This window comes from Oscarella lobularis, chromosome 9 (assembly GCF_947507565.1).
Source record: "Oscarella lobularis chromosome 9, ooOscLobu1.1, whole genome shotgun sequence".
NCBI lineage: Eukaryota > Metazoa > Porifera > Homoscleromorpha > Homosclerophorida > Oscarellidae > Oscarella > Oscarella lobularis.
The window spans coordinates 724,661-744,897 of NC_089183.1; the positions used below are offsets into that span (position 1 = coordinate 724,661).

The 20,237-nt window shown below is 43.0% G+C and overlaps 3 protein-coding genes and 1 long non-coding RNA gene across 7 annotated transcripts; 3 read left to right on the forward strand and 1 right to left on the reverse strand.

Annotated features, from left to right (window-relative positions):
• Positions 1 to 743: 743 nt before the first annotated feature.
• LOC136190832 (death-associated protein kinase 1-like) lies at positions 744 to 6,500 on the forward strand. The gene is made up of 24 exons (XM_065979109.1): positions 744 to 866; positions 1,069 to 1,098; positions 1,187 to 1,341; positions 1,395 to 1,490; positions 1,560 to 1,658; positions 1,722 to 1,820; positions 1,884 to 1,979; positions 2,033 to 2,128; positions 2,186 to 2,281; positions 2,347 to 2,442; positions 2,506 to 2,595; positions 2,654 to 2,755; positions 2,810 to 2,902; positions 2,960 to 3,005; positions 3,053 to 3,129; positions 3,184 to 3,249; positions 3,296 to 3,904; positions 3,968 to 4,171; positions 4,222 to 4,350; positions 4,400 to 5,485; positions 5,536 to 5,599; positions 5,659 to 5,718; positions 5,806 to 6,084; positions 6,139 to 6,500. Exons 1-24 carry the CDS (start codon positions 830 to 832, stop codon positions 6,156 to 6,158), a joined length of 3,825 nt encoding a protein of 1,274 aa, XP_065835181.1. The 5' UTR covers positions 744 to 829; the 3' UTR covers positions 6,159 to 6,500.
• Positions 6,501 to 6,604: 104 nt separating this feature from the next.
• Positions 6,605 to 7,328, reverse strand: LOC136190849 (uncharacterized). Its single transcript, XR_010670634.1, has 3 exons — positions 7,169 to 7,328; positions 6,829 to 7,112; positions 6,605 to 6,770 (listed from the first exon to the last, which is right to left on the reverse strand). It is a non-coding gene; the product is annotated as an uncharacterized lncRNA (long non-coding RNA).
• LOC136190834 (death-associated protein kinase 1-like) lies at positions 6,986 to 12,201 on the forward strand. Of its 3 annotated transcripts, none has more exons than XM_065979114.1 (21): positions 6,986 to 7,127; positions 7,184 to 7,700; positions 7,758 to 7,843; positions 7,896 to 7,967; positions 8,018 to 8,116; positions 8,168 to 8,272; positions 8,328 to 8,390; positions 8,449 to 8,547; positions 8,616 to 8,720; positions 8,770 to 8,821; positions 8,883 to 8,959; positions 9,013 to 9,078; positions 9,133 to 9,744; positions 9,824 to 10,039; positions 10,094 to 10,234; positions 10,283 to 10,465; positions 10,520 to 11,371; positions 11,434 to 11,497; positions 11,550 to 11,609; positions 11,670 to 11,948; positions 12,000 to 12,201. In XM_065979114.1, the coding sequence occupies exons 2-21, from the start codon at positions 7,538 to 7,540 to the stop codon at positions 12,017 to 12,019; spliced, it is 3,414 nt and encodes a 1,137-aa protein (XP_065835186.1). In that variant the 5' UTR covers positions 6,986 to 7,127; positions 7,184 to 7,537; the 3' UTR covers positions 12,020 to 12,201. The 3 variants fall into 3 exon arrangements, with proteins under 3 accessions (XP_065835186.1, XP_065835185.1, XP_065835184.1); XM_065979113.1 differs by having other exon boundaries at positions 7,184 to 7,433; positions 7,485 to 7,700; positions 10,283 to 11,371; XM_065979112.1 differs by having other exon boundaries at positions 10,283 to 11,371.
• Positions 12,202 to 14,538: 2,337 nt separating this feature from the next.
• LOC136190833 (death-associated protein kinase 1-like) lies at positions 14,539 to 20,159 on the forward strand. 2 transcript variants are annotated; one of them, XM_065979110.1, is made up of 23 exons: positions 14,539 to 14,667; positions 14,896 to 14,999; positions 15,062 to 15,166; positions 15,231 to 15,326; positions 15,383 to 15,481; positions 15,545 to 15,640; positions 15,693 to 15,788; positions 15,854 to 15,949; positions 16,016 to 16,111; positions 16,173 to 16,262; positions 16,313 to 16,414; positions 16,469 to 16,561; positions 16,617 to 16,662; positions 16,715 to 16,791; positions 16,855 to 16,920; positions 16,968 to 17,573; positions 17,637 to 17,840; positions 17,891 to 18,019; positions 18,070 to 19,155; positions 19,206 to 19,269; positions 19,330 to 19,389; positions 19,464 to 19,754; positions 19,808 to 20,159. In XM_065979110.1, the coding sequence occupies exons 1-23, from the start codon at positions 14,622 to 14,624 to the stop codon at positions 19,825 to 19,827; spliced, it is 3,768 nt and encodes a 1,255-aa protein (XP_065835182.1). In that variant the 5' UTR covers positions 14,539 to 14,621; the 3' UTR covers positions 19,828 to 20,159. The 2 variants fall into 2 exon arrangements, with proteins under 2 accessions (XP_065835182.1, XP_065835183.1); XM_065979111.1 differs by lacking the exons at positions 14,539 to 14,667; positions 14,896 to 14,999; positions 15,062 to 15,166 and having other exon boundaries at positions 15,383 to 15,485.
• The last annotated feature ends 78 nt before the right edge of the window (positions 20,160 to 20,237 follow it).

Here is a 20,237-nt window from a genome sequence, read left to right on the forward strand (position 1 = left end):
GCTACGTCATATCAAGGAGTTCGCTGTGGAGTGAAGGAATCGCTAGCGAATTATTTGTATCCTTTCACTGCACGTCACGTGGCAGTCTCCGTCCCTCCCTTCCCTCTTTGTTGAGGGCTCTGTATCGCGACGTATTGCAAAAATGCAACTCGAAAGGATTAGGTCCCTGATTCCTCGGAAGCATAACCATTACGATGGTATTTTCCTTGATTCTCATTCTCAGACTTATGTCCTATTCTGGACGTTCTTATATGGCATGGTGCATGTATAATAAACAGAGAAATAATAAACAGAAAAGGGGGAAGAAGAGAACTACACTGAGATCATCTTGCGGGCATACCATAGGAGGTGGCACTTCCTTGCTCATATAATCCCAACTGTTATAGTTTTGTTTCTTTTTCTAAGGAAAAGGTCACAGCTGGCATTTCGAACTTTCCTTGCATCACGTGATGACCAATGTTGTGGGAAAGAATCTTGCCAGCCGAAACAATTCAAATAGGAGTGTGAAGCCAGAGGGCTAGTAGGGTCTAGGCATAGATTTGGTACTCGACATCAAAGATTTCACCTAAAATTGTACAAGACCATATCTCATGGTCTAGGTAAGCGTTACTGTATCTGCTAGTATCCACTGGCGTCACCTTTTATGCCGCCGTGGTGAGTACGATCGGGATGATTCGCATTCTAAGTTCATTGTTGCAAATTCGGCTTCCAGCGTTCGTTCCCTGGTTCGTTCTCGTCTTTTATCGTAGCGTGCTTTAAATCACGTAATCGTCGTTGTTCCTGGTCGTCGTTGAAGCAGGGATACTAGATAGTATCCCTGGTTGAAGTGATGAGCCTGGAAGTCGAAGTGGGTTCATTCGAGAAAGGTAAACCTGGCTGCAGATAGACGTCGTTCGTAAGTCATAAAGTGGGTGGAACAGCTAGGCCCCGCACGAGCAAATGGTGTACAGCGCGGCCTTCATGCTGCGATATTTACTAGCAGCAGTACTAGGAGGTCCTCGCTTGCCGCCGCGGCTTCAGAGAAAATATTTGAACAACTTTAACCAACCAAGCTACTCTTATCGATAGAATACGCAAGGAATGAGAAATCCTACGAAGGTACGACACGCACCAAAGAACGTATCCGGCGACGAGACGGAATTCGGACCAAATTCCGTCGGCGCTCAAGCGTGTATTAAATTTGTAGAAAGTTTCACTTTCATCGATGTCGCAGTTTTGCCACAAACGCGAAGAGTGTCTCTTACCCCTACCCTAAGTTGTGATTCTTGTGGATGCGATTCTTCTGAATTGGATGCCGATGCATGTGAGAAAGGCGATTTTCATTCTGAGGCAGGCTACTGGGTATGTTGTTATATAGATTACTGCTTTGCGTTGAATGCAACGTACAACTTTAGGGAAGATTTCCTTTGTTGACTGCGTGCGAGAGGAATGACGTTGACATGGCTAAACTACTTATCGACGCTGGAGCAAATGTCAATGAGGAAAACGAGGTACGTTGTTATAGATTACTAAAGTGGATTTTGTTTTGGGTTGAACTTGAATGCAACTTACAACTTTAGGGAAAATTTCCTTTGTTGACTGCGTGCAAGAAGGATAACGTTGATATGGCTAAACTACTTATCGACGCTGGAGCAAATGTCAATCACGAGGCAAACTGGGTATGTTGTTATAGATTACTAAAGTGGATTTTGTTTTGGGTTGAATGCAACGTACAACTTTAGGAAGGGTTTCCTTTGTTGACTGCGTGCAAGAAGGATAACGTTGATATGGCTAAACTACTTATCGACGCTGGAGCAAATGTCAATCACAAGGAAAACTGGGTATGTTGTTATGGATTACTAAAGGGGATTTTGTTTTGCGTTGAATGTAATGTACAACTTTAGAAAAGATTTCCTTTGTTGACTGCGTGCGAGAGGAATAACGTTGATATGGCTAAACTACTTATCGACGCTGGAACAAATGTCGATGAGGCAAACGGGGTATTTTTAGATTACTGAGGGAATTTTGCGTTGAGTGTAATGTACATCTTCAGGCAATGTTTATTTTGTTGATTGCGTGCCGGAACGATAACGTTGATATGGCTAGACTACTTATTGACGCTGGAGCAAAAGTCAATGGGGCAAACGGGGTATGTTGGTATGCCGTAGATTACTGAAGTGGACTTGTTTTGTGTTGAATATAATAGAGAATGTTTCCTTTATTGACTGCGTGCGAGAATGATAGCGTTGATATGGCTAAACTACTTATCGACGCTGGAGCAAATGTCAATAAGGCAAACGGGGTATGTTGTTATGGATTACTGAAGTGGATTTTGTTTTGCGTTGAATGCAATGTATACAACTTTAGGAAAGGTTTCCTTTGTTGACTGCGTGCAAGGAGAATAGCGTTAATGTGGCTAAACTACTTATTGACGCTGGAGCAAATGTCAATGAGGCAAACAGGGTATGTTTTTATAGATTACTGAAGTAGATTTTGTTTTGTGTTGAATTTAATGTACATCTTTAGGGGAGGTTTCCTTTGTTGACTGCGTGCGAGAATGATAACGTTGACATGGCTATACTACTTATTGACGCTGGAGCAAATGTTGATGAGGCAGTTAGTTGAAACCGTTATTGCATGTGTTTTAACTTACATTTTTCTTCTTTTTTCAAAGACTAGACGAAAAACATTACTTATAAAACTATCTGCCTTGGGACGTCATATGATGGTTGAAGTGCTTTTGAGAAGTGGTTGCAATCCAAATGCGCGAGACGAAGTAGTGTATGATCTCAAATTGACGGTTCTAAAAATCTTTATTTCTGTAATTTAGAAGGAAAATACCGCATTATTCTATGCGTGTTTGCACCGTCATTACTTGATTGGCATATTATTATTAAAGTTTTGTCCAAATCTATCATCTGATGTAAGAGTTTATTTATTAGTAGAGGGGGTACATAGCGTATTATCCAGTCATTTCTAGCCTGACATTTTGCTCACTATTGCAAAACAGCATCAATCCTGTTCTCGTATTTGAATAGTTTTGCATTTTAATCTCTTAATCAATTTTGTCTAGAAATTTCACCAGACGCTGTTAATCTTGTTAAGACGATTCTCGTTCAATCGCCTTTTCTTGCGGCGCTTCGAGATAAGGTTTACGCTGTAGCTCAACAGAAATAAGCATACTGTTTTAATTAATATATACAGGATGGCCGTTTTCTTTACGAGTTGCCTTGTCCATTAAAACTTAAAAATGTGCTTTTCGATTTTTGGGCAAGTCGCACGCTCGCAAGTTTATTTTGATGAGACTTGGTTTTAGGTTCAGTATCAGTATAAAGAGCTCTACGCGCAAGGAACAACAAGGCCAAACAAAATCAAAGTTTGCGTTATTGGTGAGGCCCGAGCTGGCAAGACTACCCTTATAAAATCTTTGCGAAATGTCAACTGGCGAGAAGGAGGCGATGATCAACGTACTGCCAGCGTTGACGTCACCGTTGCCAATACCAAATTCGCGGGCGAGCTTGTGTTTTGCGATTTCGCAGGACAACCGTTCTTTCGCAAAACACACGGGCTGTTTTTTTCTCCAACTTCAACGATCTTCCTTCTTGTTGTTGATCTGAATGAAAAGAAGGAAGACGAAATAAGAAGGTCGAGCCATTATTGGGCGTCATTTGTAAAATGCAGCGTGTTCCTTGCTAAAAAAGCATACGTTGTTGTAATTGGCAGCAAAAGAGACGAGCTCTCTTGCCAGATTTTAATCGAGACTGAAGCGAAACTGAAACATCTTGTCCGCTACCTTCAGGCTACTTTTAGTCAATGGTTTGAATTTGTTGATGAGGTTTTTCTTTTAAATTGTCGTGAAAAGAGTTCAAAACAACTAAAATCATTTCAGCGAACTCTTGGTGAAGTCAAATGTCGTGCTCTCAAAGTAACGGAACGAATCGAAGGGCTTGTTTTAATTCTCTGGTTCAATTACACCTCATGTTTTTAGGAGACTAGAGATGTTCCAGCTGTTGTCGAGGCCGCAGAAACGATCTTATTACCGATTCTGCGAAATCCCAAATCTACCAGCACGTCACCGTCAGTTTTTCAGAAGGCAATGAGATATTTTAGTCGCCGCTATCGACTTACTGAAGACCTACGTCTAAACGCTATCTCTGTCTTGAAAAAAGATGGTCTCATTTTCAACGACGAGGTAAAGTGATCGTAACTCTGAAAGTCAGCTGTTTATTGATTTATGTGTAGACCGACTCTGCTTGCATCCGGTTTATTCAGGCTGACGCTTTTAGAAGAGCTATGGTGCAAACTTTCTGTTCTGGTCTATCAGATGAGGTTCAAAGTCTTGCCTTAGACTTTCTACAAGCTATTGGAGAAGTAAGTGCAGACGCAGTTGATGTTCTTTGAGTGTAAGTGCAATGTTTAGATTCTTGTTATTGATGACAATGTTATTTTGGATCCTTTGTGGCTGTGTCAAAACGTTGTTGGTCCACTCTTGTCTCCTAAAAATTTTCCCATACATCTTGATTCGTCTGCATCCGGCACAGCCACTAAAGAAAAAATTAAGAGAGTGCTAGAGATTTTCAACAAGCGAAAGTGGGAAAATGTCGACGATACAATATCTCTTCTCTGTAATTTGGAAATATGCTATCCGATTTCCGAGCAAGCGGACACGTACCAGTTTCCCGCACTAATTGAACAACAGCGTCCACCTCACGTGTGGCGTGACAATCGTGAAATGACAGTCTACGTTGGACGCCGCTTGATGAGCGAAGAAATAACGGACATAATAACCCCAGGAACTATGCCATTTATTCAAAGCAGAGTACGAAACACTTCGTGCTTTTCTCCTTCAAAGCCCGTCGTTTGGCAAGGAGGTCTATTGATTGAAAGGACAATTGACCGTCATTTAGTCGAAGGAATGATCGTATTCCAAGATCGCGAAAAAGCGATTGATTTTATCGTTCGTGGGCCCGAGCATTCTGAGCAGCAATGTAAGAAGCACCTACAAGATTTAATGGATGTAGGAACGAAAGTTCTTCAAGTAAAGAGTCCGGGTACCTTGCAAAGTCTCTGGTACATCAGTTTTACACAACTGAAACAACTGATCGACTTTCCTATTGCACACAGAGCAGACACTGTTTCGGAGACTATGAAAATTTCGAAATACTCTACCGCACCAGTGTGTCATCCGGAAGGAATCAGAGATACATTAAAAGACCTCCTTGCCCTCCCTGACGATCATTTCTCTTTTCTTTCCTTCGAAACCCGCGACGTCATTTGTAAATGTCTTGAGAAGGATAGCGAAGGAAAATCAGCATTGGCTAAATGTCTGCTGGTCTCACCAGTTGAGAGACTTCGTAGTGAATCTGCTGAGGAAATGCTTAAGCTTTGGAGCAATAATCTCGAAGCCACAATAGAAAGCTTTGGGGACGTCGCACGAGCATCTGGCGTGCTCTATCTTTTGGCTATTCTAAATAGCTGCGGTGCTCTTGAGCTTTCTGAGAAAGAGGTAAATAGAAGCGTTCTCGGTTAAGACTCTCGAATTTATTTTATGTGCAGAAAGCAGCCGCTCAAGAAGATTTGACGTTTTTTGAAGCAAATTCTGCACCTGCAATAGCGGCAAGTAAGCAGTTACTGTGATTTTAGAAAAGAGTTGGTGTCATTTGCGTGGTACATTTGCAGGGCGAGCCAAGCGTCTGTCAGGGAGAAGTTCTACTGTCGCGTCGACAGATTTGGCATCAGGTATGGCTTTTGTCCAGGGCATAATATATTACTGCATGGATCGGATACTTCTAAGTTGCTTTTATGTACTGAAAGTTCCTCTGTTAGAATTGGATCTAGACTTGCCACCCACTATGGAAGAAAGAGTTGAAACTTCTAAACGAATCCAATCTGTGTGGCGTCACATCGGAAGAATCTTAGGACCAGAACCAAAATTCGAAGATCACGATTTGCACGAATGCGAACAAGAGCGATATGATCGCGACCGCGCCTATAAAATGTTGGAGAAATGGGAAGCAAAGCACGGGTCAAAAGCCACTCGAAGGCATCTTATTGACGCAATGATAAGAGAGGATTGCAGAGCCCAAGTTGCCGAGATCTTTCCAGGTGAGAACTTTTCAGGTATAAGTTTGATCAAAAAATAATAAGTAATGCTCTTAGGATTTTCAGATACACAGTGAATACCCAGTCACTTTGTTATACACTAGTACCCCAGTATACTACTAGTGGCCGCACTCGTAGCCCCACTACATCTATGTCCTTTTGTATTTCTACACGAAAGCTTAGCTTATACCGATTACGTAGTAAAGCCAGTCGTTTGTATATTTTTGTGACCTTTATACGCTTTAGTCTTAGTGCCCTACCGCCCTCATTTATTCGTTACGATTTGTATGCGTTAGGCTTGTTTTAGAACACGATATGCTGGTTTATGCATTAACCATTGCTTTTATGGTTTTGAACTGTAATTTCTATAGCCACGTGATTTGTCTAGCAATAAGATTTCTCTGGTGTTGATCGTCTCTTTAGAAACCCTTTGTGATGTTGTAGGAAGCCACACGGCACACTAGTCTGGGAGGTAGGCCTGCTGAACCTTTTTCCTTGCCCATGTCATTGATTCTTACTCTTATTATGGACATTCTTAAAAGACACGGTACACGTACAATAAATAGAGAAAAGAGAAGAAGAAAACTATGCTGAGTTCATCTTGCAGCATACTCAGGATTCGGAGGAGGCAACTTCTCTCCTGGTCCAGGTAAGATATCGCGTAAGGAAACCCCACAAGTCCTCGTTTCCTTAGAGAGAGAAAAAAACTAGTCTACCTTACGACCAACATTTGAGAGAATCTCTTACTTTCTCTTCGTTCTCAGACCACAAAGCCGGCTTTCGAGGCATCCGTCTCGCTTTCTTCGGCACGTCGATGCCCCCGTCGCCTTTCTCTTCGATTTTCGTCCACATATCGCGCTTCAGTTGCGATCCGAAATCGGACGCGAGTTTTCTATCCGGGGTGTGGAGAAGGTAAGCGTCGAATCCGCCCGCCTTGTCTATCCATCGCATTGTTCATCGTGTACGATCGGGCCATGATTTCGCTTTCGCAGGTGCGTCGTTGCGAATTCGGCTTCCACGTTCGCTTCGTTCTGAAGAGAAGACGGGTAATTCGTGTTCGAATGCGCGACGTGCAGCGAAAACTTGCTTCTTGTTCGAGAAGGTGACGCGATGGCCAAACGTGATGCCTTTTCCGGCGAATAAACCTTCTCTGGCTCGCTTGGGAATCGATTTGAGGCAAGGAAAGTAAGATCCGAGACGAACCATGCTGTAGGTAGGCAGTTAGGTAGGCAGTTAGGTAAGGTAGGCAGGCAAGTTAGATGGCTCTACCGCGCTCTAAGGCCTCTCCTGATGTTTACGTCAGGGCTAACGTACAGTCGACTTGAGGTTTCGGACGTTTACGCATTCCTATGGTTTGAGAGCCTCACGCCGCGCATGTGCGGTGTTAGGGAACTGAATTTTAGGCACGTCACGTAGACTCTTGAACCAAGCTGACACAGAATTGGCTAAGGCAGCAATGAGCCGGCAGCTTGAACTCGAAACCGTGCTCTTGGGGGCTTTCGACGCGGCACTCCTGGCCGCGATCGAAGCTGAACTCCTGGCAGCGATTAGTCGAGAAGACGTCGAGGAAGTGAAAGAACTCGTGCAAGGAGTTCTACCGTTATGTCTCACCCGGATAGGTAAACTCGCCGATGGTGCATATACTGTATATGTGGAGCGAAGGTACGTCTTTGCAGGGTCGCGTCCATTTCATTTGGCTTGTGAGAAGAGGAACAGATCTCTTGCCTTCCTTTTGGTCCAACACGGGGCACCTATCAACTTGGTTCGGCTTTTATACTATTGAGTGTTTCTAATTGCTTTTTTTGTGTGTAAAGGATGCGTTTCACTGTGCAAGTCAGAGTGAGCTCTTGGACGTTGTTGTTGAAATGATGACTCTCAGCCGACAGGTCTGCATCATCAAAAGACGTGGGCAATTTTATCTACTTGGAAACTTTAGACTGGGCAGTTGGCATTTTGGGACGCTTGTAGGAGGGGGCATGCTGAAGTTACGAAAATACTTATCTGCGCTGGGGCGGATGTTAATATCCCAGACCAAGTACGAACTGTATAAGACTTGATGTATTTCAATGTAAGTTAAAAACTTTAGGAAGGACGCTTTCCTTTGTTGACTGCATATGAGAGGGGTGACGTTGACATGTTGAAGTTACTGATCGACCATGGAGCTGATATCATTATAATTAAGAAACACCAGGTACGTTATTTTTTTTTCTAGATTAGAAATTTCCTTATTGGCTGCTTATGAGAAGGGTGGCGTTAAATTTGCAAAATCACTTATCGAAGCTGGAGCAGATGTCAATAAGGCAGACAGGGTATCTACTAGTCATGTGTGACTTTGACAGATCTGTTTTCAGTGTAGGTTATATGTAGTTTGGGAGAGTTCCTTTATTGACAGCGTGTGAGAAGGGTGCTGTTGAAATCGTGGAATTACTTATTAATAATGGAGCAGATGTCAATAAAGCAGACAATGTATCTAATAGCTAGTCATGAGAATTATTTCGTTGACCTTTTTATTTAATGCAACTTTCTCGTTTTAGGACGGAAACACCGCATTATTCTACGCTTGTTTGCACCGTCATTACTCAATTGGCGTGATAATAATAAAATCTCGTGAAAATCTACCTGCCAATGCGTATCTTACGGTGAGTGTGCAGTTATGGAGACTGAACGGCATACCAAAGTCTTTCTTAGTGTGACGAATCAAGTCTGCGCACCATTGTACGACAACACAAATTTTCTTCTCGTAGAATTTTACTCTTTTCACACAAAATAATCTCCAATAGATTTTTATTATCTGCTTGCAGACATTTCGAAAGATGCTGTTGATCTCGTCAAGATGATTCTCACGCAATCGCCGTCTCTCACGGACCTTCGGGATGACGTATGCAGTTCAATAGAGATGAGTGAACAGAGAAGCAATTTTTCTTTGCATAGGACGACCGTCTTCTTCACCAAGTACCTTGTCCGTTAGAACTTAAAAATGCTCTCGTCAGCTTTTGGGTGAGGGTCTAGGTCCCTTGGAAGTTCAATCGTTTGAAACGGTGTCGTGGTTAGGTTCAACATCAGTATAGAGAGCTTTACGCGCAAGGCACAACGAAGCCAAACCAAATCAAAGTCTGCGTTGTTGGTGAGCCGAGAGCTGGCAAAACAACTCTCATTAAGTCTCTGCGAAATATCCACTGGAAAGATGGAGGCGACGATCAACGTACAGCCAGCGTTGACGTGACCGTTGCAAATATCAAATCCGCTGGCGGCGAGCTCGTTTTGTGCGATTTTGCAGGCCAACGTTTCTTTCATAAAACTCATGGGCTATTTTTTTCCGCATCATCGACGATTTTCCTTCTCGTCGTTGATCTGACTGGAGGAGACGAAGATGATCTTAGAAGCTCGAGCCACTATTGGGCGTCATTCATAAAATGCAGCGTGCTTCTTGTTGACAAAGCATACGTTGTACTTATTGGCAGCAAAAAGGACCTGCTCTCCAAGTCCGATGTAGACAAAAGCAAAACGAAATTGAAACGTCTCAGGGGCTATCTTCAGACCAAGTTTGGGCAGTGGTTTGAGTTTGCGGAAAATGAATTTGTCTTAAATTGTCGTAAGCAGAGTTCAAGAAACTTGGACTCCTTTAAGAAAACTCTTAGCGAACTGAAGCTCCTTTCTCTTAAGGTAAACGGATAGAGATAGAAGAGTATTGCATGACGAGTAGGTTTGCCAATTATAGGTAAGGGTAATTATTCTTTTGTAGAAAGCAAAAGATGTTCCAAGTATTGTTGAGACTGCACAAAAAATCTTTTTGCCAACTCTGCGAAATCCGAGTTCTACCAGCACATCAACAACGCTAAAGAAGAAGCTAAAAAGAGTTTTGCCTCGAAAGTCGACCAGCAAAGATCAACTTGCTCTAGCGTTACGTCAAAACGTCCTGTCTGTCATTCGAATTCACGGTTTTTCAAAAAACGACGAGGCAAGTTGCCTCTGAAAGCGAGCGATTTGTGTAAAAATTATATTCTTTATGTAGGTGAGCGAATCCGTTGCTCAGTGCAACCGGTTTATTAGATTTGCTGATTTTAAAAAAGTTATGGTGGAAAGCGGCGTCTGTGCTGGTGTATCAGAGCAGGTTCAAAGCCTTTTTGTCGAATTTTTGCAAGCAATTGGAGAAGTGAGGAAGAATGAGTGTATTTTTTTCTTTCCGTAACATTTTATTTAGATTCTTGTTGTTGATGACACCGTTATTTTGGATCTCCCGTGGCTGTGTCAAAACGTTGTAGGTCCGCTCTTGTCTCCCAAGAGTTTTCCAATTCATCTCCATTCCTCTGCGTTTGGCACAGCCACGAAAGAGCAAATTCAGAGAGTTCTCGAGGATTTCAACAGAAAACCGAAGTGGGAAAATGTTGACGATACAATCGCACTTCTATGTCGTTTGGAGATTTGCTATTCGTTGCAGGACACGTACCAGTTTCCCGCCCTAATTGAAGAAGAGCGACCGAATGACGTGTGGCGGGAAAATCCTGACATGATCGTCTACGTTGGACGCCGTTTGAAGAGCGAAAAAGAAACCGATATAATAACTCCAGGGACCATGTCATTTATTCAAAGCAGCGTAAAGAACGCTTCACGCTTTCAACCGTCAGAGCCCGTCGTTTGGCAAGATGGCCTGTTAATCAAGAGAACAATTGACCGTCGCTCGATTGAAGGAATGATAGTATATCAGGATCGCGAAAAAGCGATTGACTTTGTCGTTCGCGGTCCCGAGCATTCCGAGAGACAATGCAAGAAGCACCTGAAAGATCTAATGGACGTAGGAACGAGAGTTCTTCAACTGAAGAGTCCAGGAACCGTTCAAAGTCTTTTCTACATTAGCTGCGCGGAGCTGAAGCAGCGCAAAGCCTTTCCTCTTGCACACAGAGCAGAGACTGTGGAAGAAACGAAAAAATTAAGGTACTCGGACACACCAGTGCCGAATTGCTCAGATGCACCAGCCATCAACGACAGCTTGAAAGACCTTCTTGCCCTTCCTGACGATCATTTCTCGTTTCTTCCTTACGAAGCTCGTCGCACCGTTTGTGAATGTCTTGATAAGGACGCTGAAGGACGATCGGCATTAGCTAAACGTTTGCCGGGTGTGTCATCAGTTGACAGACATTGGAGCAAAACTGCAGAGCAATTGCTTAGTCGTTGGAGTGAAAACCTCGACGCCAAGACCAAGATCTTTGCGGACATTGCACGAGATTTGGACTTGCTCTATCTTTTAGACATTCTAAATGATAGCGGCGCTTTTGAGCTTTCCGATGAAGAGGTACAGTAGCACAAAGAAACACTTTTTGAACGGTGAAGACTTTGAATGTATCTTGTGTACAGAAAACATCCGCTCAAGAAGATTTGGACTTCCTTGAAGCGAATTCTGCGTCTGCAATAGCGGCAAGTAAGCTGTTCTTGTGTTATTGAAAAAGGCTTGTGGGTATAAACACTCACAGGGCGTCGTACTCGTTTGGCAGCAGGTAGGCCTACTCCTGACTCCACAGATTCGGCATCAGGTTTGGCTTTGTACTTTATTTAGTTCATGCGAAGATGAAAAATATAAATCTTTTTGCTAGCATCCTATCTTGACGTGCCGGTCACCCTAGAAGACAGAATAGACGCTGCTAAACGAATTCCAGCTGAGTGGCGTCGCATTGGGCGAATTCTAGAGCCGGAACCAAAGTTTCGAGAATATGATTTAGACGTGTTCGAGCAAGAACATGATCTTCGCGACCGCGCCCAGAAAATGCTAGATAAATGGGCAGAAAAGCACGGCTCTAGAGCCACCCGAAAGCGTCTCATTGACGCGATGATCAGAGAGGATCTCAAAGGTAGAGCTGCCGAGATCTTTTCAGGTAAAAACTTCCCAGATGTATTTTTAAAGAAGTAATTTCTAATGCGCTTAGGATATTCTGACATGGATTGACCAGTTGGGGGTATTTTTAGCATACCAAAATTTTTATACTTAGCCCAAGCATTTTTGCCCTCTTGTATTTTTAATTTTTACACAAAACCAAGCTTACAGTACGTTTATTCAAAGCCTGTTGCTTGTATTTTTAACCTCGATGATTTTATTTTTTTACTACCGTTGCAATAATAGTTTCAATAGTCACGTGGTTTGCTGAGCAGAGCGTTCTGCGAATCTGCTAAGTCTCAAACGAATGAATCAGGTTGGCTTGCACCTTTTTGTCAACTTTTTTAATTAGGGTTTTTTGTCGCCTAGGTCTAGTCTCGACGATTCCTCAGATTTTGGTGGATCGCTGTCGATTGATAGCTCTAGAGTTATTGAAGATAGACAGAGGTCGCGACTACAGTTGTCAAGTTCCTTTAGAGGTGCGCGCTTCGGGTCCTCGCGGCAAATTAAGTCGCTAGCGGGGCCCCTTTTAGAGGTGCACGAATATGCACGCATTGCACCGCTACGTGCGAACGGCCGACGTCGATTTCACGACGATTAGTGTTTTAGGAAGGTTTCTGCGTTCTTGTATCTGTCGTAACGGCCCGAATTCCCACGATCGAATTCCCACGATCTAGTCCCACACAGGGACCTACCGGCCGAAAAAATTGAAACGGGAGTATGAAGCCAGAAGGCTAGTAGGTCTAGGTTAGCCTCGCAAGCCAGGCTCTCCCGTAGTGAAGCGCGCTTTAGCGCGTCCACTACTGGCACAGGTCTAGGTGGTCTAGGTAGGCATAGATTTGGTACTCGACGTCAAGGATTTCACCTGGAATGTCACGAGACCGTATCTCATGGTCTAGGTACTGTAAGCGTTATCTGCTAGTATCCACTGGCATCACATTTTATTCCGCCGCCGTGGTGTGTACAATCGGGATGATTTTGCTTTCTAAATTCATCGTTGCGTTCCGTTATCCTTACGGACACCAAAGTTGCGCAGTACGGTTCACGGCGAACTTGGAAGTGTGTGACAGATGTTCTGCCCGCGTTTTCGAATCTTCTCTTTCAAACAACGACAAAACAGCGTCATGCATGTCAGTAACGCTTAGTAGCGTGCTCTTGGTGTACGAGAGAACCATGCACTGCCTCTTTAGGGTTGCCAGGCATGTGCATTTAGATGATGTTCGCTCAGTCATTCAACCGGACCTTGACTACGGGGCTGCCGTTTGGGCGGACGGATCAGCTGGCGTAATCAGCCGCTTAGCACAAATAGAAAAGAGGTATCTCCGTTGTCTGGCTGGTTTGCGTTACGACGATTCTACGGCCTCCGTTGGAGGAGTAGCAGCACTTCTCGATCTATTTCGTCTCAATCCAATCCGCACAAGGCACGCTACTCAACTAGGATTGTTGAGTTACCGCTGCTTGTGCAACTCCGCCACAGCTTCTGTTCTCGCGGCGAAAATTGGGCGTATTCAGCGCACCGGTGTCGCCACTCGTCTCAGTGCTTCTGGGGTCAATGTCATCCGACCACGCACCGAGGCACTTCGTCGTTCTCCATTCTTTCGGGCTCAAACTCTATGGAATTCGCTTCCGGCAATCAGAGGGAGTAATGATCCGGCGATCTTTAAATTGGGCCTGAAGAACTATTTCAATCAACACTCTGCGTACTGATTTAGAGGTTATATATATAAACGGATAAAATGCTTAGAAACCTCTATTACAAATTGTTCGGTGGTATTTTCCGTTTTATAAATGCGCTCAGAAGGCGAGACGACGGTTTTGATTGTCACACTCTGACGTCACAATCAAAAGTATCCACTCAAGTACAGTAGGTATGTAGGCGTGTACGGGTAACAGGAAATATGACCCGTACACACACCGGCACACCCCGTACACACTTCATACACATACCTAAGCTTACCTACGCAGATAATAAACTTCAAAGCAAAACCACGATCAGAGAACGCATAAGTAGGATCCTAAACATGAGTCCTATGTATTTACATAGAGTATGTGTGTAGGACTGAGCTGCAGGTCTGTGATACATGTACAACAGCGTGAATACCGTATATAATACCCTGAAATTTTATGAAGTCACATTATCTAAGGCGCTCGCGTACTGTAAGCGGTGGGAGGCTATTCATGGTGGCCAACACCAGGCCATCATTCTCTAGTTAATACATATGTATAGAACTTGTTAACTGTGTAGGTATTTTCCACGAGAAAAATGATTAGACGTTTGAACTTCTCCTAATTAATAATACATTTGTGTAAAATCATATATTTGTATATAAAATTTACAGGTGGGGAGACCTCCCTCCCTCCCTCCTATTGTCTAAGTTGTACAGGGATGTAGCAAATCATCCCAAACGAAGATGGTTCTGTCAACGGTGTCGTACACCAAGAGCACGCTACTAAGCGTTACTGACATGCGTGACGCTGTTTTTGTCGTTGTTTGAAAGAGAAGATTCGAAAATGCGGGCAGAACATCTGTCACACACTTCGCTAAGTTCGCCGTGAACCGTACTGCGCATGATCACTTTGGTGTCCGTAAAGGGCAGCCACTGCGTTCGTTCCGCATTCGTTCTCGTCTTTTATCACAGCGTGCTCTAAATCACGTTGTTCCCTGGTTGAAGCGATGAGCCAGAAACTCGAAGTGGGTCCATTCACAGTTGTCGAGAAAGGTAAACCTGGCTGCAGATGACGTCGTTCGTAAGTGGGTCAAACAGTTAGGCCCAGCAACCCATCACGAGCAAAAGGTGTCTATACAGCGCGGTTCGCGTGTTCATGCTGCGATATTTACTTGAACTTACGACCCAGGCAGTTCTGCTACAAATGCGAAAAGTGTCCTTCAATAAGTTCTACCCTAAGTTGTGCCAGTGATGCTTGTGAATGTGATACTTGTGAATTAGATGCCGATGGGAGCTTTCCTTTGATGACTGCATGTGAGAAAGGCGATTTTCGTTCTGTCAGACGACTGATTGCCGCTGGAGTACATGTCAATGAGGCAGACTGGGTATTTTTTATAGATAACTGAAGTGGATTTTGTTTTGCGTTGAATGTAATGTACAACTTCAGGGAAGGTTTCCTTTGTTGATTGCGTGCGAGAAGGATAACGTCGATATGGCTAGACTACTTATCGACGCTGGAGCAAATGTCAATGTGGCAAAGGGGGTCATAATCGTATGTTGTTATAGATTACTGAAGTAGATTTGTTTTGCGTTGAATGTAATGTACAACTTTATAGGGAGGGTTTCCTTTGTTGACTGCGTGCAAGAATGATAACGTTGCTATGGTTAAACTACTTATCGAAGCTGGAGCAAATGTCAATGAGGCAGACGGGGTATGTTGGTATAGATTACTGAAGTGGATTTTGTTTTGCGTTGAATGTAATGTTAGAGAGGGTTTCCTTTGTTGACTGCGTGCGAGAAGAATAACGTTGATATGGCTAGACTACTTATCGACGCTGGAGCAAACGTCAATGATGAGGCAGACGGAGTATGTTTTTATAGATATCTAAAGTGGATTTTGTTTTGCGTTGAATGCAATGTACAACTTTAGGAAGCGTTTCCTTTGTTGACTGCGTGCAAAAAGGATAACGTTGGTTTGGGTAAACTACTTATCAAAGCTGGAGCAAATGTCAATGGGGCAAACGGAGTATGTTGTAGTGGATTTTGTTTTGCGTTGAATGCAATATACAACTTTATAGAGAGGGTTTCCTTTGTTGATTGCGTGCGAGAAGAATAACGTTGATATGGCTAAACTACTTATCAACGCTGGAGCAAATGTCAATGAGGCAAAAGGGGTATGTTCTTATAGATATATCTGAAGTGGATTTTGCTTTGCGTTAGATGTAATGTACAACTTTAGGGAACGTTTCCTTTGTTGACTGCGTGCGAGAATGATAACGTTGATATGGCTAGACTACTTATCAAAGCTGGAGCAAATGTCAATGAGACACGCTGGGTATGTTATGTTGTTATTACTGAAGTTAATTATGTTTTTTGCGTTGAATGTAATGTACAACTTCAGAGAACGCTTCCTTTGTTGGCTGCGTGCGAGAGGGATAACGTTGATATGGCTAGACTACTTATCGTTTCTGGGGCAAATGTCAATAAAGGAAAGGGGGTATGTTGTTATAGAACTAAAGTACATTTTGTTTTGCGTTGAATGTAATGTACAACTTTAGGGAAGGTTTCCTTTGTTGACTGCGTGCGAGAGGGATAATGTTGATATGGCTAGACTACTTATTGACGCTGGAGCAAATGTTAATGAGGCGGTTAGTTGAAACCGTTATTGCATGTGTTTTATTTTTCTTTTTTTTCAAAGACTGAAGGAAAAACATTACTTATAAAAGTATCCGCCTCGGGACGTCATATGATGGCTGAAGTGCTTTTGAGAAGTGGTTGCAATCCAAATGCGCGAGACGAAGTAGTGTATGATCTCAAATTCACTGTTTTGTAAATCTTCATTTCTGTAATTTAGGACAAAAAGACTGCATTATTCTATGCGTGTTTGCGCTGTCATTACTTGATTGGCATGTTATTATTAAAATTTTGTCCAAATCTATCATCTGATGTAAGAGTTTATTTATTAGTAGAGGGTAAATTGCGTATTATTCAGTCCTTTCTAGCCTGACATTTTGCTCACTATTGCAAAACAACATCAATCCTCTTCTCGTATTTGAGTAGTTTTTTGCATTTTAATTAATCTCTAAATCTATTTATCTAGAAATTTCACCAGACGCTGTTAATCTTGTTAAGACGATTCTCGTTCAATCGCCTTTTCTTGCGGCGCTTCGAGATGAGGTTTGCACTGTAGCTCAACAGAAATAAGCATACTTTGTATACAACTTCTAATTTAATGTATAGGATGGCCGTTTTCTTTACGAGTTGCCTTGTCCATTAGAACTTAGAAAAGTGTTTTTCGATTTTTGGGTAAGTCGCACGTTCGCAAGTTTATTTTGATGAGACTTGGGTTTTAGGTCCAGTATCAGTATCAAGAGCTCTACGCGCAAGGAACAATAAGGCCAAACAAAATCAAAGTTTGCGTTATTGGTGAGGCCCGAGCTGGCAAGACCACCCTTATAAAATCTTTGCGAAATGTCAACTGGCAAGAAGGAGGCGATGATCAACGTACTGCCAGCGTTGACGTCACCGTTGCCGATACCAAATTTGCAGGCGAGCTTGTGTTTTGCGATTTCGCGGGACAACCGTTCTTTCACAAAACACACGGGCTATTTTTTTCCGCAACTTCGACGATCTTCCTTCTCGTTGTTGATCTGAATGAAGACGAAGACGAAATGAGAAGGTCGAGTCACTATTGGGCGTCATTTGTAAAATGCAGCGTGTTCCTCGCTAAGAAAGCATACGTTGTTGTAATTGGCAGCAAAAGAGATGAGCTCTCTCGCTCTAATTTAGACTCGGCCGAAACAAAACTGAAGAATCTTGTCCGGTACCTTCAGGCTACTTTTGGTCAATGGTTTGAATTTGTTGATGACGTTTTTCTCTTAAATTGTCGTGAAAAGAGTTCGAAACAACTAAAATCATTTCAGCGAATTCTTGGTGAGGTCAAATGTCGTGCTCTCAAGGTAAATAAACGAATCTAAGGGTTTGTTTCAATTTTCTGGTTCAATTATACCTAATGTTTTTAGGAGACTAAAGATGTTCCAGCTGTTGTCGAGACCGCAGAAACCATCTTATTACCGATTCTGCGAAATCCCGAATCTACCAGCACGTCACCGTCAGTTTTTCAGAAGGCAATGAGATATTTTAGTCGCCGCTATCGACTTGCTGAAGACCTACGTCTAAGCGCTATCTCTGTCTTGAAGAGAGATGGTCTTATTTCCGACGACGAGGTAAAGTGATGATAACTCTGAAAGCTAGCTGTTTATTGATTTATGTGTAGACCGACTCCGCTTGCATCCGGTTTCTTCAGACTGACGCTTTTAGAAGAGCTATGGTGCAAACTGTCTGTTCTGGTTTATCAGATGCGGCTCAACGTCTTGCTGTAGACTTTCTGCAAGCAATTGGAGAAGTAGGTGCAGGCGCAGTTGAATGTTCTTTGAGTGTAAGTGCAATGTTTAGATTCTTGTTATTGATGACAATGTTATTTTGAATCCTTCGTGGCTGTGTCAAAACGTCGTTGGTCCGCTCTTGTCTCCTAGAAATTTTCCCATTCATCTTGATTCGTCTGCATCCGGCACAGCCACTAAAGAAAAAATTAAGAGAGTGCTAGAGATTTTCAACAAGCGAAAGTGGGAAAGTATCGACGATACAATATCTCTTCTCCGTAATTTGGAAATATGCTATCCGATTTCCGACCAAGCGGACACGTACCAGTTTCCTGCACTAATTGAAGAACAGCGTCCACCTCACGTGTGGCGTGACAATCGTGAAATGACAGTCTACGTTGGACGCCGTTTGATGAGCGAAGAAATAACCGACATAATAACCCCAGGAACTATGCCATTTATTCAAAGCAGAGTAAGAAACTCTTCAAGCTTTTCTCCTTCAAAACCCGTCGTTTGGCAAGGAGGCCTATTGATTGAAAGGACAATTGACCGTCATTTAGTCGAAGGAACGATCGTATTCCAAGATCGCGAAAAAGCGATTGATTTTATCGTTCGTGGGCCCGAACATTCTCAGCAGCAATGCAAGAAGCACCTACGAGATTTAATGGATGTAGGAACGAGAGTTCTTCAAGTTAAGAGTCCGGGGACCATGCAAAGTCTCTGGTACATCAGTTTCACACAACTGAAACAGCTGATCGACTTTCCTATTGCACACAGAGCAGAGACTGTTTCGGAGACTATAAAAATTTCGAAATGCTCTACCGAAACAGTGTGTCATCCGGAAGGAATCAGAGATACATTAAAAGACCTCCTTGCCCTCCCTGACGACCATTTCTCTTTTCTTCCCTTCAAAACCCGCGACGTCATTTGTAAATGTCTTGAAAAGGATAGCGAAGGAAAAGCAGCATTGGCTAAATGTCTGCTGGTCTCACCAGTTGAGAGACTTCGTAGTGAATCTGCTGAGGAAATGCTTAAGCTTTGGAGCAATAATCTCGAAGCCACGATAGAAACTTTTAGGGACGTCGCACGAGCATCTGGCTTGCTCTATCTTTTGGCTATTCTAAATGACTGCGGTGCTCTTGAGCTTCCTGAGAAAGAGGTAAATAGAAGCGTTCCCGGTTAATACTCTCAAAATTATTTTATGTGCAGAAAGCAGCAGCTCAAGAAGATTTGACGTTTTTTGAAGCGAATTCTGCACCTGCAATAGCGGCAAGTAAGCAGTTACTGTGGCTTTAGAAAAAGAGTTGGTGTCATTTGCGTGGTACACTTGCAGGGCGAGCCAAGCGTCTGTCAGGGAGAAGTTCTACTGTCGCGTCGACAGATTTGGCATCAGGTATGGCTTTGTCCAGTGCATAATATATTACTGCATCGGTCGGATACTTCTAAGTTCCTTTTATGTACCTAAAGTTCCTCTGTTAGAATTGGATCAAGACTTGCCACCCACTATGGAAGAAAGAATTGAAACTGCAAAACAAATCCAAGCTGTGTGGCGTCACATCGGAAGAATCTTAGGACCAGAACCAAAATTCAAAGATCACGATTTTCACGAATGCGAACAAGAGCGATATGATCGCGACCGCGCCTATAAAATGTTGGAGAAATGGGAAGCAAAGCACGGGTCAAAAGCCACTCGAAGGCATCTTATTGACGCCATGATAAGAGAGGATTACAGAGCCCAAGTTGCCGAGATCTTTCCAGGTGAGAACTTTTCAGGTATAAGTTTGATCAAAAATAATAAGTAATGCTCTTAGGATTTTCAGATACACAGTGAATACCCAGCCATTTTGTTATACACTAGTACCCAGTATACTACTAGTAGCCCCACTAGTAGCCCCACTACATCTATGTCCTCTTGTATTTCTACACGAAGGCTTATCTTATACCGATACGTAAAGCCAGTCGTTTGTGTATTTTTGTGACCTTTATACGCTTTAGTCTTAGTGCCCTACCGCCCTCATTTATCAATTACGATTTGTATGCATGATTATCCTCTTTTGTATGCATTAGTGGTATTAGATAACGAGGCTTGTTTTACAACGTGATATGCTGGTCTATGGATTAGCCATTGGTTTTGAACTGTAATTTCTATATACACGTGATTTGTCTAGCAATAAGATTTCTCTTGTGTTGATCGTCTCTTTGTGATGTTTTAGGAAGCCACACGGCACACTAGTCTGGGAG

Excerpts from the sequence above, each read along its gene's own strand:
- LOC136190832 (XM_065979109.1), top strand. The coding sequence starts at position 830 with ATGAGCCTGGAAGTCGAAGTGGGTTCATTCGAGAAAG. Across the intron at positions 3,250-3,295 it reads ATGTGCTTTTCGATTTTTGG|GTTCAGTATCAGTATAAAGA; the intron begins GCAAGTCGCACG and ends ACTTGGTTTTAG. Across the intron at positions 5,719-5,805 it reads GTCGACAGATTTGGCATCAG|AATTGGATCTAGACTTGCCA; the intron begins GTATGGCTTTTG and ends TTCCTCTGTTAG.
- LOC136190834 (XM_065979112.1), top strand. The coding sequence starts at position 7,538 with ATGAGCCGGCAGCTTGAACTCGAAACCGTGCTCTTGGGGGCTTTCGAC. Across the intron at positions 8,117-8,167 it reads ATGTTAATATCCCAGACCAA|GAAGGACGCTTTCCTTTGTT; the intron begins GTACGAACTGTA and ends TAAAAACTTTAG. Across the intron at positions 8,721-8,769 it reads CTGCCAATGCGTATCTTACG|TGTGACGAATCAAGTCTGCG; the intron begins GTGAGTGTGCAG and ends AGTCTTTCTTAG.
- LOC136190833 (XM_065979110.1), top strand. The coding sequence starts at position 14,622 with ATGAGCCAGAAACTCGAAGTGGGTCCATTCACAGTTGTCGAGAAAG. Across the intron at positions 16,921-16,967 it reads AAGTGTTTTTCGATTTTTGG|GTCCAGTATCAGTATCAAGA; the intron begins GTAAGTCGCACG and ends CTTGGGTTTTAG. Across the intron at positions 17,841-17,890 it reads GTCTTATTTCCGACGACGAG|ACCGACTCCGCTTGCATCCG; the intron begins GTAAAGTGATGA and ends ATTTATGTGTAG.